General features: G+C 50.2%; 2 protein-coding genes across 2 annotated transcripts; both read right to left on the reverse strand.

Moving 5' to 3' along the window:
• Positions 1 to 977: 977 nt before the first annotated feature.
• On the reverse strand, positions 978 to 1,664 carry BD324DRAFT_640191 (hypothetical protein). The gene is made up of 2 exons (XM_022017328.1): positions 1,588 to 1,664; positions 978 to 1,534 (listed from the first exon to the last, which is right to left on the reverse strand). Exons 1-2 carry the CDS (start codon positions 1,627 to 1,629, stop codon positions 1,025 to 1,027), a joined length of 552 nt encoding a protein of 183 aa, XP_021867673.1. The 5' UTR covers positions 1,630 to 1,664; the 3' UTR covers positions 978 to 1,024.
• A 1,931-nt stretch (positions 1,665 to 3,595) lies between these two features.
• BD324DRAFT_286651 (hypothetical protein) lies at positions 3,596 to 6,642 on the reverse strand. Its single transcript, XM_022012382.1, has 6 exons — positions 6,423 to 6,642; positions 5,760 to 6,354; positions 5,592 to 5,711; positions 5,443 to 5,544; positions 5,270 to 5,389; positions 3,596 to 5,229 (listed from the first exon to the last, which is right to left on the reverse strand). The coding sequence occupies exons 1-6, from the start codon at positions 6,620 to 6,622 to the stop codon at positions 3,871 to 3,873; spliced, it is 2,496 nt and encodes an 831-aa protein (XP_021867674.1). The 5' UTR covers positions 6,623 to 6,642; the 3' UTR covers positions 3,596 to 3,870.
• Positions 6,643 to 12,939: the final 6,297 nt, after the last annotated feature.

Genomic DNA, 12,939 nt, shown 5'->3' on the forward strand with positions numbered 1-12,939 from the left:
ATGGTACGGCAGTTTTGAGCCATTCGACGAGAGGCACCGCGGGACAGTACCTAGTGAGAATAAGCAAAGCCGGTCAGGAGCTTGTAATGAGGCTTACCGGTCTTGAAATACCACTTTGGGAATACAGACTTCCCAGACTGCTTCTTTGAGCTTTAGGGCGTCCCTCATTGAGCCCGCCCGAAGTTGGTCCAATATCGCGGCGGTATCCCAAGTTGATTTGGACGTCGCTCGCGCTGGCCGGATGCAGATGATAGAGTGAAGCTGTGCCTTGCCCAGTGTCTGAAGAACGAACTTGATATTATCCTGCAATTGACCAGCAACCGGCTTGTTGGACGGTCCCTTCTGGTTCATACCAATATTTCCAACGTAACGTACGACGGCATTCTCGGAGTTTCCGAAAAGTGTCCATAGACCGTGAGGCAGAGACGATCTGTTCTGGAGGACCATGTCCTTCCAGTTATATTTCACTCTGCCCGCCCAGTGGTCGAACGCGGCAACCTCAACCTCGAAGGTGGTTGAATTTTCCGAAATCAAATGGAGAGCCTCCAGAGACTTCACCAAGGGAGGACCTCCAGGCTGGCGTGAGCGATCGTTGAGCGTCTCAATGACCTGGCGCGCCTTTGAAATGGTTGATGAGGGGGCAAAGTCAGCATTATCAAGCCGTATGCCGTCGGCGGCCAGATCATCTCGAGTTTGCTGACTTTGTGAGCTCGAGGTCCCGGTCAAGAGTAGCAGTGTCGACTTACCTTGATCATACCCGTGACGTACTGGAGTCGGTGAGATGAGGCAATAGCATGATCGTGGACAGGCTCACAGCTTGGTGCAATTCCTCGTTGAGGTAATTGATGAGCAGCTGCTCAAGGCAGTTACTATCGTCGAAATCCTCGAAACCGATCTTCCATGTCAGCTCTTACATCGCAACAAGTCATACCATATCGACAAGACTGATGCTGGGGCCGTTTTCGGCTTCTTTACCGGCTCCGCCTTGCTCGTTGATCTGTTGTACGACAAACTGATGCGTCAATTATAGAGCAGTCCTCATGCTCACGTCCAGCAAAGCGCGGTACAAAGCTTTGATCATAGCATCCCTTGTGACCGTGACCTGTTCTGAGCTCTTCCTAGAGCCTTCCGGCAATGCAGACTTCAGGAGATAGTCGGCGAGCTCGGCGCTAGTCACCCCCAGCCCCAGGCTGGCGTCTTCAATCGCCTTGAAGTTGTTGGCCGTGACATTGCCCAAATGAAGAATGGCAGTCAGAGCCTCCACAACGGCCGCCCATGTATCGGGACCCAGTCCTTTGCTCATCATCTCTTCGGTAGCTTCCCAAGACCGCTTCAACTCGATGTTCGTGTGGTACTTGCAATCGGGAAGCAGCCTGAAATGATGTCCGGAGTGCTTCGCTGCTCCTAACTGATGGAGGATGAGAAAATTGGATTGATGGGCCGGTCTTGGGAGCATGCAGACTCGCGATGTCTCGAGTGCAAAGGGAAGAATCCGACATGACTGGATGCCGTTCCCATTGGGAGTCAAGATGTACTGTGACGAGTCAGAGGGGCTCAAGCTACATACAGACCAAAACAGGTGCTCACATGGTTGATGGTACCCATACGAGTTGAGCATCTGTTGAGCATTGTCTCGGCCGTGCTGAAGGACTCCAATGCTTTCAATATATCTGCTTGTGAGTCACATGTCCCAGCGCGGAGACTGTCGAGCTTTCCGACCATACGTTGCAGGTTGTATGTTTTGCCTGCACCCCTGTGTGAATGTCAGCGCCATCCAAATCTAATGCTGCCTACGATTCGCCGAGAGCAATGATGCACTGAGAGCCCAAATCGTTCTGGACTCTTTCCAAGAGTACATCGACGGGGTTCATGGAATTGTCCTGATTTCCAGCCTCAGAGGAGAATGTTGAGGTACCAAGTTGGTTGCGATTGATCACGAGCTAAGCTACATTAGGCTGAAGATCCTCCTCACAGCGCCCACCCAAATGTCCTTGAGACGAGCGACAGAGCCACCTCTGTCGCAATAGTCGGCAAGAAGCTTCTCAACTGTGAACTATGAGCTACTCTCAGACAAACGGTATCTCACCGTCAACCTCCGACGTAGGAGCAGGAGTGGCTGCGGCGAGGTCCAAGGGCATGTCCGCAGGTAGAAGGAAGTACAAAGTAAGAGGGAAATGAATGTGGAAAATTTTTATATGCATTCTACCGCGTGGTTATTTAATTATTTTTCTATTTTACTCCCACTCGACTCGATGCCAAGAGATTGCGTTTCCCGCTCCACTCCAAACATATCACCAGTTACTATGGATGAGCAAAACCGGTCAATAGCATCGGGGTATGTGGGGGTGTCTTTCTTCACCCCCGCTGACGGTCGACTCCCCATGCGCTTGGACGAGACCACGATCACTGACGGACTGGACCATACGGGCTCGGAGCAGAACTCAAATGCACCCCACGGTCTTGCCGAGAACGATCGAGGGAGTGAATCAGATGAGAGTCAGTGTTCTGAGCAGAAATGCTAAACTCGCAGCGTCTATCCCTGGCGACAGGACCAGTATGGGACATGGTCGGCACACATCATATGACCATACGGTAAGTATTGAGTCTACCCATAGAACAGCTCGAGCTGATAGCCCTGGAGTCGGACAGATCCATCCCGACCGCTTTTGAGCTGTCTGAGCTGCGATCTCCCCTCCTCGACATGTCGCTGTCATCCATCCAAGTGGGGTCATCTGATATACTTATGGCCCGCCTGGGACCGGTCCCCGACTCCACCCATATATCAAGCGATCAGATCAAGGAGGAGATAGCAGCGCATCGGAGAGACAGGCAGAGCAAGATCAACAGGCAGAAGGCCGCAGTGAGTCGACTCCCAATGACAATCTTGACGCTTGTTACCAGCTGGCACACATCAATCAGACCATTGGGGCACTTTTAGAAGCTGGCACCGCGGACTGGACGGTAGCATTCGATGATGTCAGCAGATGCATCCAGAAAGAGACTGTCCATCTAAATGGTAGGCATAGCGTGAAATTCCTAGCTCAATCTCAGATTGCCGTCTGGGAATGTGGGACAATAAGGCATGGCACGATCGCGGAGGCTTCTTCCTGGACTTGCCCGCCGGATACTTCCTGTCTCATTGAGAGTCGGTCAAAAAGGGTGACAGCGGTGTCATTGACGTTCTGAGGCGATATTGGAAATTGGCTCACGAAAGCAAGGTCTGTCAGAAGATAGGACTTGATCTGATTGTCGTAGCATGACATCTCAACTGTCAATCGTTTCAAGGCAACAGAAAGAGATGGACTGCTTTGGCGGGGACTCGGGGGCTGTTTGGATGTCGAGCCGGAGTAGGTAAAAGGCGAAATCAATGCTTCGGAAGCAGGGACCTAGCGACTCGTCTCATCGTAGCTCTGAGCTTGATCCGATTGTCTGCCTAACTACAGCTTGTCTGTATCTGGAAAGGTTCGTATCGCAGAATAGTCATTTGTGCCATTGTCTCTAAAGTGAATCCAACAGAAGGATAAAACGCCAGATGTTACGTACCATCAGTCCGCCGCTGATGAGCTCATAGAGGATTCACGGTCGTGCTTAATCGACAGACATCACGAGCTACAGTAGCTGGAGAAAAAAGCTTCGGTACAAGGGGATATCACAGTCAAATGCAGTCCATCTTGAGCCAGAATAAATGGAAGGAATGTCGTGGCGTCCCATCACTGAGTGTCATGCACTGAATCAAGTACTATGCATACAAGACGCTAGTCTACAACCTTGACCCATTGACCTTTATCAATCGGTGCCTCTCAAGCTACCTTTTCCCTTGCCTGGCCTTCAAGTCAGAATCCTGGACTACTGTACAATCCAAGTCACCACCTATTCCCGCCTCTCTCCAAAATTGTCCATCGCTCGCTTGACATCGGTAAACAATCCTTCGAGGTCGGAGTTCTGCGCCCGATACCTCCTCAATTCCTCTTCCAATGCCTCACGCTTCTCGGAGCTGGCGACCAATTGGGCCGTAATTCTTGAAATGTCTTCTGAAGCCTCACCTAGGCGACATAAGAGCACGTCCGTAGTATCTTCAAACGTTTGGATCTCCTGCTCCGCGCTCGCCAGCTGCTCGACTAAGTGCAAGGCTGCCATGACACTGGCATCAAGTTCCAGCCCAAGTTGCAACTCGCGTTGATCCCGCAGCGATTGATCGAGACGTAATTGACCAATCGTAGCTCGAGCATCTGTATGAGCAGCCGTTTCCAAGTCGAGCATGTCCAGTGAGTCCTGCCGTCGTCGACGGATGTCGCCAATCAATCGAGCCTTTTCCTGTCTGAGATGGACACTCGTCGCAATTGAGTTGTTCAGTGCTGAGGAGAGGCCTTCAGTCTCGTGGAGCAATTCCTCGATAGTCGCTTCAAGATCATGGCGCAGTTTCGCGTGGTCGTCTCTCTCCTCCTGAAGTCGTTTATGAGCTTCGACTGATTCGGCCTTCACGGATGTGAGCTCTTCCAACTGTAGCGATGTTTCGTATTCAGCGTCTCTTGATGCTCTAGCCATTTCCATTTTCTCGTGAAGAATTTCCTCCATGCGAGCCTTCAATGTTTCGATGACCCGCGAATGTCTGGATTCTCCCTCCTGGAGAGACTTTATAGCTTCGGCCTTTTCGTTCTCCAATCGCTTCAGAATACGATCGTTCTTCGTTTTCCAAGACTCATACTGCCTCCGTTCGCTTTCCGCTTCCTGTATAAGCTTGTTCTCGTCGTATTTTCGCTTGCGCAGCACACGAAGCTCCTTCCGAACCTCGTCAAGCTCCGTCTCGAGCTCTTTGTTCTCATCTTCTAGGCGTCTGAGACGTCCACATTCGAGTCTTTGCTTTCGGGTCACCGCTTCAAGAAAGGGCATGTGACGCTTGCCCCGGGACTCATCCATGATGGCGTCAGTGAAAATGTTGAACTTGATTTTCAAGCAGGATAGATCTAATCGAGCCGTGTGAAGGTCTTCCACAAGCTCCGCATTAGGGAGATCGTCTTCGACTTCTTTGAGATGCCTCTCTTTGACGGATTTGATATGCTCGTGTAGCACCTCTATCTCCTCGGTCAACTCTTGGTACTGAGGATCTCGCTCGAACCTGTCGACTTGACGTTGAAGGGATCTGATCAAGATATCCTGATTTTTCACCGTCCGTTCCAGCCTTTCAATTTTGTCCGAGTCGGCTTCCTTACGTCTACGATCAGCCTTGTCCTACGAGTCTCGGCATTCAATTCGCTACATTCTCACTCACGGAGCATCTGGACGATTCCTCTTCATCACTTCCGCCGTTGTCGCATGCCCCGCTGCCGTGATTGCCGGACGCAGAGGTATGGTCCGGGACTTCCATCATATCAGGCCCAAATTCAAAATCCTGCCGATGCTCTGCTTCAGCTTCGCGCCTGACACTGTGATCACCAGACCTACATGTTGAGGAGTATCTGATCGAGGAGACGGAAACTCTTGTCGATGACTTGAGTGAATTGAGTAAGACAGAGGGCTTGCAGCATTGCGTCCAGTCTCAACGTTCTGCCATGGTATCAGCAGAGATACGGCCAAGATGATGCAATACTTACCTCTTGCCCGTGTATGTCTTGTGGATCGTATGGCAGACGATGCACCGGGTTCGGTCTCTCTGTCGTATTGCCATCCATGCTTCGAGCAGCACGTCTTCGCGGGCGTTTGACCAAGTTAGCCTGCGAATGATGTTAGGCCTCGTCTTGCTGATCATTTGTTAAGCATACCTCGCTACCGGCGTCTCGTTGTCTCTTCTGACCCATGTTCGGCCTTCGCTGCTCATCCCTCTTGCATAACGGCAACTTCCAGTTCAGTACATGTTCACACATGGATCTGATGTCGACAGCTTGGTCCAGGCTCGCGTCTCTCTGTCTTTGGACGAAGTATGATCTTGCTGTTGGGCGACCATCGACGGTAGGCGGAGTGACACGTTCGCGGAAGCCCTCTCGAGCACGTCGGTCGCTTGGTCGAAGAGTGTAAACCCGCTCAACCTCATCTCCGCTTTCCTCCCATATCCTTATCTCTTCTCCTAGCTCCGCCCAATCTACACCCTGATGCCCGTCCTCCTCATCCCGAAATGATTTCTGCTCCAGTATATCGCCGTCCCGGTATATGATCTGAGAGTCTAGAAACGCATGGATGTGGATGCTGTTCTTGTAGTTCAAGGGGCAGAACTTGGTGAACTTTGTATCTGAACTGCATCGAGCACAGTCTTGAAGAAAGAGATGACAGGAGAGGGGGCCGTCCTGTCGGGAGACAAACATATGAGGGAGGTATGTTGGTTCATCGGCATCAACCATCGCGCATCTGATATCTTTATGGCTGAACGATCGTCAGCATCCATCGACTGACTAGAGACAGCTATACATGTTTCTTAGACCGCAGCTCACCTCCAAGCTTTCATAACAGAGGACCACTGAAAGCCAAGCTCCCGGAACAGCATACGAGGAGCTGTTATAAGGCTTCCCTTGTCAAAGTCAGCATCCCGGACCTGAGCTGCTTCCACATCGGTACTTCGGGTGTTGCTGGAGGTGAAAGGTGAGGATGGTCCAGCACCTTCATGCTGGATTGAGACTGTTCGGGGAGGCATATTGCTTCAACCGTAGCGAGTACGGTGAGAAGAATGAAAGATGAAGAAAACAAACAACACGGGGGGCAACGGAACCAAAATTGACCACGTGGTTACATTTCCGCCTCGTGACTTAATCTACCGGACCCTTTGAAAGAGGCCGAGCACCATATCCATCCTTCCCATCAACCCCGAATTGATCGCAGGTGACACCCGAAGAAAGCTGGAGTCAACGAGGGTTGGAATCATAAGATGCAGAGAGGTCACTGCCATATGCTTGTAATCAGATTTCGTGCATCATGATACTGTCTCTCACCAAAGATGCTCATTCAATGAGAGCGAGTGTCTTGACCCGGGTCCTCGAAAGGCCAGCTTACATTTGATTTCTCACTGCGATCGTGTTGAGGCACCCGTTCAGCGAGTGACTTTCCGGAACTGATCGTGCCTTCTCACTGCATACGCATATTGATGACAGGGGCTTCGGGTTGTAGGCCTCGGATGACCTATCGGAGAAAGGAGGCTTGAGATAGGGGGGGCGTACCTACCTATTAAGCAACTCACATGCGTTATCTTGAACTATGATAGACCGGAGAGCCGACATGACTGATGGCAGGACTTGATGAGCATCCCTCAGCCGGACAGCGGCCCGAAGATATCATGATTTTGACTCTGGAAACGTCCCCTCGAAGGTAAATTCAGGACCAGTTTGGGACGGAGACAGGCAGTCTTCCAAGGAAAGCCTGGCTCTCCACCGGTTCGCACCAGCTGTCAACGTCATACAGTACTACTTCCGATCAATATCTGAACTGACAAATGCATCGGCGTCTAGAGGCCAATGTTCTGGAATCAAAGCGTCATCTGCCTCACAAAGCGGCCGCCAGTATGGAGGCCAGACTTACTCACTGGCTCCACATGACTTTGAGAATGTCGTCCCGGACCGCCAGTATCGTGACATAATGTAGCTATCGAGCGATGCCGGGATACCCCCAAGGCGTTGCAAAAGCTGAAGCCAAGAGGGCTGGACGCTAACCAGAGCTATCCAGACGTGTGATACAGTATCCAATTTTTGTATATGTGAGGTTGATCTCAAGTCAAAGATCAATAAGAGAGAGGTCTTACCTTGTAAGACCCACTCTTGAAAACCTTCAGACAGCCTTCGATCGGATGCCATGGCTGATTGCAGTCTGTTAATTCAGTATCACAGGACATCCGTGAACGCTGTCTTCTTATCCAGTGCCCAGACGATGTTGATAACGTATTGCACCTGCCTGCTTTGACAGTGGTTACATAGCAATCTCTATGCAGATGATGCCTATGACACCTGCAATATCAGCTTCAGAGGCTCATCCGGTCAAGCCTGCTTGACCGGACGTGGGCACTTTGGTGACGGAGTCAATTGACAGATAGTCTGAGGTTAGATCCTGATCCCAGCCGGCCTAATACGCCATTCCGCTGACGATCCTCATCTGCATAAGGCATCCTCTGACTTGCGCCCGAACCAGTCTAGAAAAGCAATTAGAGACGCTTCGTATGCCACAGATGCTCTGTGTCTGTTGGTTCTTTGTGCACAGCGAACCTTTACACGGAGTGATTGAATTCCGGAATTGCCCCAAACCTTTGTTGACCTCTGCCTTCCTTGCACATAATAGCACCGATTCTGTTAGACACGAATCGCACCATATGCCGAAGACCAAGCTGCTGCGCGACAAAATCTCCAAACGAGATTTTCTAGACTACTGGCAAGTCCAGGTCTCAGCATATCTGCGATTGAACATAAGGATATTCAATGTCGAGGTCTGCGAGACAGACATCCTTCATATCCGATCTGGCACTCCATATATTGTATGCGCTGCCAGCTTGGTGAGGTGATTGATATGACCTCCACAATCCCACCATCCCGTGAGACTGATGGTTAGATGTACCATCCATACCCATCGATCAAAATATACCGGCTGAGCAGTCCACCTTAAATGAGCGACTTTCGACCACGTGGCTCCAGCAACCATTTTACTGTCCAATATCGTTGACCCTTATGGTAGTGGGCGGCCCTGTCATGTGATAGCATTCGAATTGGAGCTCTGTAACATCGCAGTATTTAAAAGACACTGTCGAAGTTCTGTCGTGTAATATGGTACGGCCGGTCACAAAAGAATCATCAAAGTCTACGGGATCGCCGGTGTTATGAAGAAAGTTGAACCATGGGAAGGGTATGGTAAAAGACGTGGCGCATATCCGGAAGGACAAGTCTGTGTAGCATCTCGAGGTCGAGAGTCTGAGTAGCTCTTGGACCTCTATATGCTAACCAGGTCCGCATCCGCAATTTGCATTCATCGCAATTTCTGCGAGAGTTTTATAATCTATCAGCCCACTCCAGCAGACAACGTCAATGCCGGCGTGCCGGCGTGGGCATTGCGAGCTCATACCGGGTTCAATCAAGTGATACCCCTGTCTTACGGTACAAAGAGCGGCGTGCCTCGGAATGATGAAAGACTGATTTTCGAGGACCAGGACAGTCTGTCGAGATTCTTACATTGCTTGCAATGACTCGAGCAGTCCAGCAAAATTGACGCCGCGGGCTTTGGAATCGCCTCTGTCAGTAGGTGTGACAACTGTAAGATACAATATAGTAACAAAGTAATCGTTTCAAAGTGACTACTGAGAGTCACTTCTTGCTAGCTTCTCACTGTTGGCCTTGGATTGTCTGTCGATATGCTCACGGGACGGTTCTTTCGAAGGGACCTGGTATCGCTCAACGTTAATATACAGTACACTACACAACTTGTCATGGTGTCGCCTTTGGATCTCCAGACTACATACTGTGTTGTCGCAAGGTTTGTTCACCCTGATATGGTACATAGTGCTCTCCGATGTAGTACAAGCTTCTTAGGCCTTTTCCCAAGAGAGGCAGACGAGATCCCCGAGATGATTTTACAGTACGAAGTCAATGGATAAGGCAAGTCTCAGATGTTTTGGGGTCCACAAATTCTGTACAGAAGTCGCAACTGGTTGAAAGAGCGATTGTTGCAAGCACTTTGGATATGCCATTGACAGGTGAGAAGGAGTTCCGGTCCATGAACAAACCCCTTGGAACGTCCTGCTTTGCAACCTTGAGCGCAGACACACAGGTCAATGGCATCGGCAAGACCGTCTGTCAGCAGCTCACAGGACGGCCGGCGCCTTTGAGCCTCTCCCTGATACATAGTACTGTACTGTACAAGGCTGCTGGTAGGGGCTTGCGACAACCTTGAAATGTGGTCCAAGCTCTTGCCGCTCGCTATCTTCTAATCAGATTTTGTTTAAGACACAAGGAAGTTAGGACTGCTATGCTGATCTCCTCATAGGATAAAGAGCATTGTTGAAAGAAACTTGCGCAGTCTTTACGCAGGGGTGTATGGCGTTCATCCCCCCTCCACCCTCAAGTCGTCGCAAGCCCACAAACCTCAGATGGCAACTGTTCACAATCAGTCAGACCTGGCTCGAAATCATCCGTCTCCGCGAGCTCTGCAAGCTTCGCGTTTGCAGGATGATAGAACAGGGGGGCATACATACTGTATCAACCTAAAGCACTCTCGGATAGATTTTAAACGATCTGCGGATCGCATGATGTGCCAGTGGTTTCTTACAAATGGTCATCCTTTCTCGCCTGTGAGACCAAGAAGAAGATTCTCAGAGAGGCTTCTCTCCTTGTGATATTCGAACGGAAGCTCAATGAGAGTTCTGTTATACTTGCTGTCTGTCATGGAAAGAGGCTAAAAGGCTTCTATGTCACCTTGCTTCGAGCTGGGGGCTTACAGAGTATCCCGAGCTATTCCATGGATGTTTACTGTGATTGTCAAACAGTAGCCATCCTTTGCTGCTAGAATACCATCAAGAATGGTCGCTGCCGTCGGAGGCCGGCGATCCGTGCCGGATAACCTGTACTGCTTTCCCAACGTTGCGCTCTCTCATTTCAAGCCAACAGAGGTAAGCATAAGCCTCTGCAATCTGCTGCCGGTCTGCAATAAGTGGGCTTCGTCAGGTACTCGGCAAAATACTGTACTAAAGGAACTGCCGCCGTTCGGCTACGGAACTTTGTCTTTCCCGGGGTCCGGCTGGTTTGGTGGAAAATGCTCAACCTGGCAGCTTTGGAGTCCAATGACGGATTTCAATGACGATCTAGCCAGGATTATGATCGTCCTCACACGCAAGCCTCCTGGCTTGGACGTCACCTGTCGAGCCGCAGACTGACGTCGCAACCGTAGAGGGCCTCGCTCTGGCCTACATGTATAGTCCACAAGCAAGGCTTCTTCGATATCTCAAGCATGGTACCCCTCATCCATTTGCAACCGAACATTGGCCAGCATCGATACGAGACTGCAAATATTAACCCTGCAGGCATTTCGGAATTCAAACTCTGTATATAACTGTTTTCATACACAGGTCTTGGGCGGCGGCTAGATCATTGCCTTCCATCATTCGGCCATGAGCCACTCTCATAACCCGTGTAGACCATCCGCGAAGCATGACATAGCATAATATACACACCTGCCGGTCACTAACGGAGTAATACAGCTTACAGTATATTGTTTGTCGAGGAAAATTTTAGTAGAGTACAGTAGAGTACAATAGAGTACAATACAGTACAGTAGGGTACAGTAGAGTACAGTACGTATAGTAAGTAGGTCGGCGTTCTTGGAGAAGGCATTGGGTTCCGGTAGACTTCAGCATTATTCCCAGTGCAACAGCCCGGACATCGTTGAGAGGCCTAGACTGATCCAGTGGAAGATGTCGGCCTGGGTAAAGCATACGCCGATGAGCGAAAAGGTGAAGAACCGCGACTGACTCGGCTTCTGTCTGGGTCTTGATTCTCTAGTTCTTCGCGCCTGATTACTGCTTGAGACCTCCAGGGATGTTTCTGTACATGGTCTCTCGTCTACGTCGATAACATTGAGCTTGCCTTTTGGGCACTGATTTGCGTGTTGTACGTGTCGAAGTTTCCTACCCCCAATCATCTCAAAGCACACATGAATGAGGAGTTACCAAAATTGGGAATCCTGGGTACACGAGAACGGTGTCGTCTGGGAAGCAACTCTTCGGCTAATCATCATTTCAGTGAACTTTGCAGTCCTTGATGCGAATCAAGCCAAGGTGGGCCGCTCTCTGGTTCTTAACAGCGTTGATTAATTACAGTGAGCAAAGCTGCCCGGAGGCCGGAGGACCGAGGCGCCAGGGTTCTAGTCGACGATCCCAGTCGAATACGGTTTTTCTTCCACCGGTGTTTAATCATTGGTCTCCTGATCCTGCTAACTGGAAAGCCCTGGCTTTCCTGCTTCATTTGACTATGGTGTTCATCATTCAGCCCGATCTTCCGGTTGTAACGATGGCTTATGCGGACCACTTTGAACCCTCAGCCGTGTGTCAAGTTGATTCATGTCATGGCGATGTAAGCTGTCACACTTCAAGAGGATGCGCTCAACTCTTCTTGTCCCGCATGGACGTTAGTAGAATCAGAAACATTGGGACAGGAATGCTTGTCCATGTACAACTAGATAAGTCCCATCAAGAAGAAAATCAATTGCATGAGACACGTCAGAACCATCTTCCGATCACCTCGAGTCTCATCGATCAATTCGATGATCGACCAGTATATCTCTCAAGGTAGGGAGTCGCAGCCAGGCCTGATGCGCAAGCCTTACACTATAATAGCTCTAGATCCCGTACATTCACAATGAGAGACGCCTTGCGTCTCATAAAAGTTTGCTGCTCCCGCTGCTCCTCCTCCCCCCTGCTTCAACGAAAAAAACCCTTTCCCTCGGACACTGCGGAGCTGGAGGTGCAAGCTGCTGTAGTTTTACTGGTCATAATTCGCGGAGACCCTTTGGATGAGAAGGGCAGGAACGAATTCGAGAGCTGTATGGAAGGCCTGGCTGACCAAAATGTGAACGTCGCCTGCCGAGGTTACAGCCCCTCTTACAGGGCAATGATCACTACTGTACCTCAAACGCGGCGGAAGGGACCGTTTTTTTCCCCTCCGAAACCAAAAGTTCCGAGCCGCAGAAACATGGTTAAAATCATGTTCTCGCTGTTTCAAGGCCGGCCAAGCCTTTAAAATCCTGTTTATATCTTGTTTCAAGGATCGGTGGGTCTGAAGCGAGCTTTACTACATTCAACTCACAATTTTCTTCCCAGGCCGGTCATCCAGTGACTTCCAATAAACAGGTACAAAAACGCACACCGATTATTTTCACCTGCTAGCCTACCAACGGACGAGACGTCCGAACATCTCAATTTTCGCCTGACATGCATATGAGAGACCGTCATACGAAAAGGTCAGAGCTTCGCCTCTGTTCACTCGCCTC

This window comes from Kockovaella imperatae (genome assembly GCF_002102565.1).
Source record: "Kockovaella imperatae strain NRRL Y-17943 chromosome Unknown BD324scaffold_26, whole genome shotgun sequence".
NCBI lineage: Eukaryota > Fungi > Basidiomycota > Tremellomycetes > Tremellales > Cuniculitremaceae > Kockovaella > Kockovaella imperatae.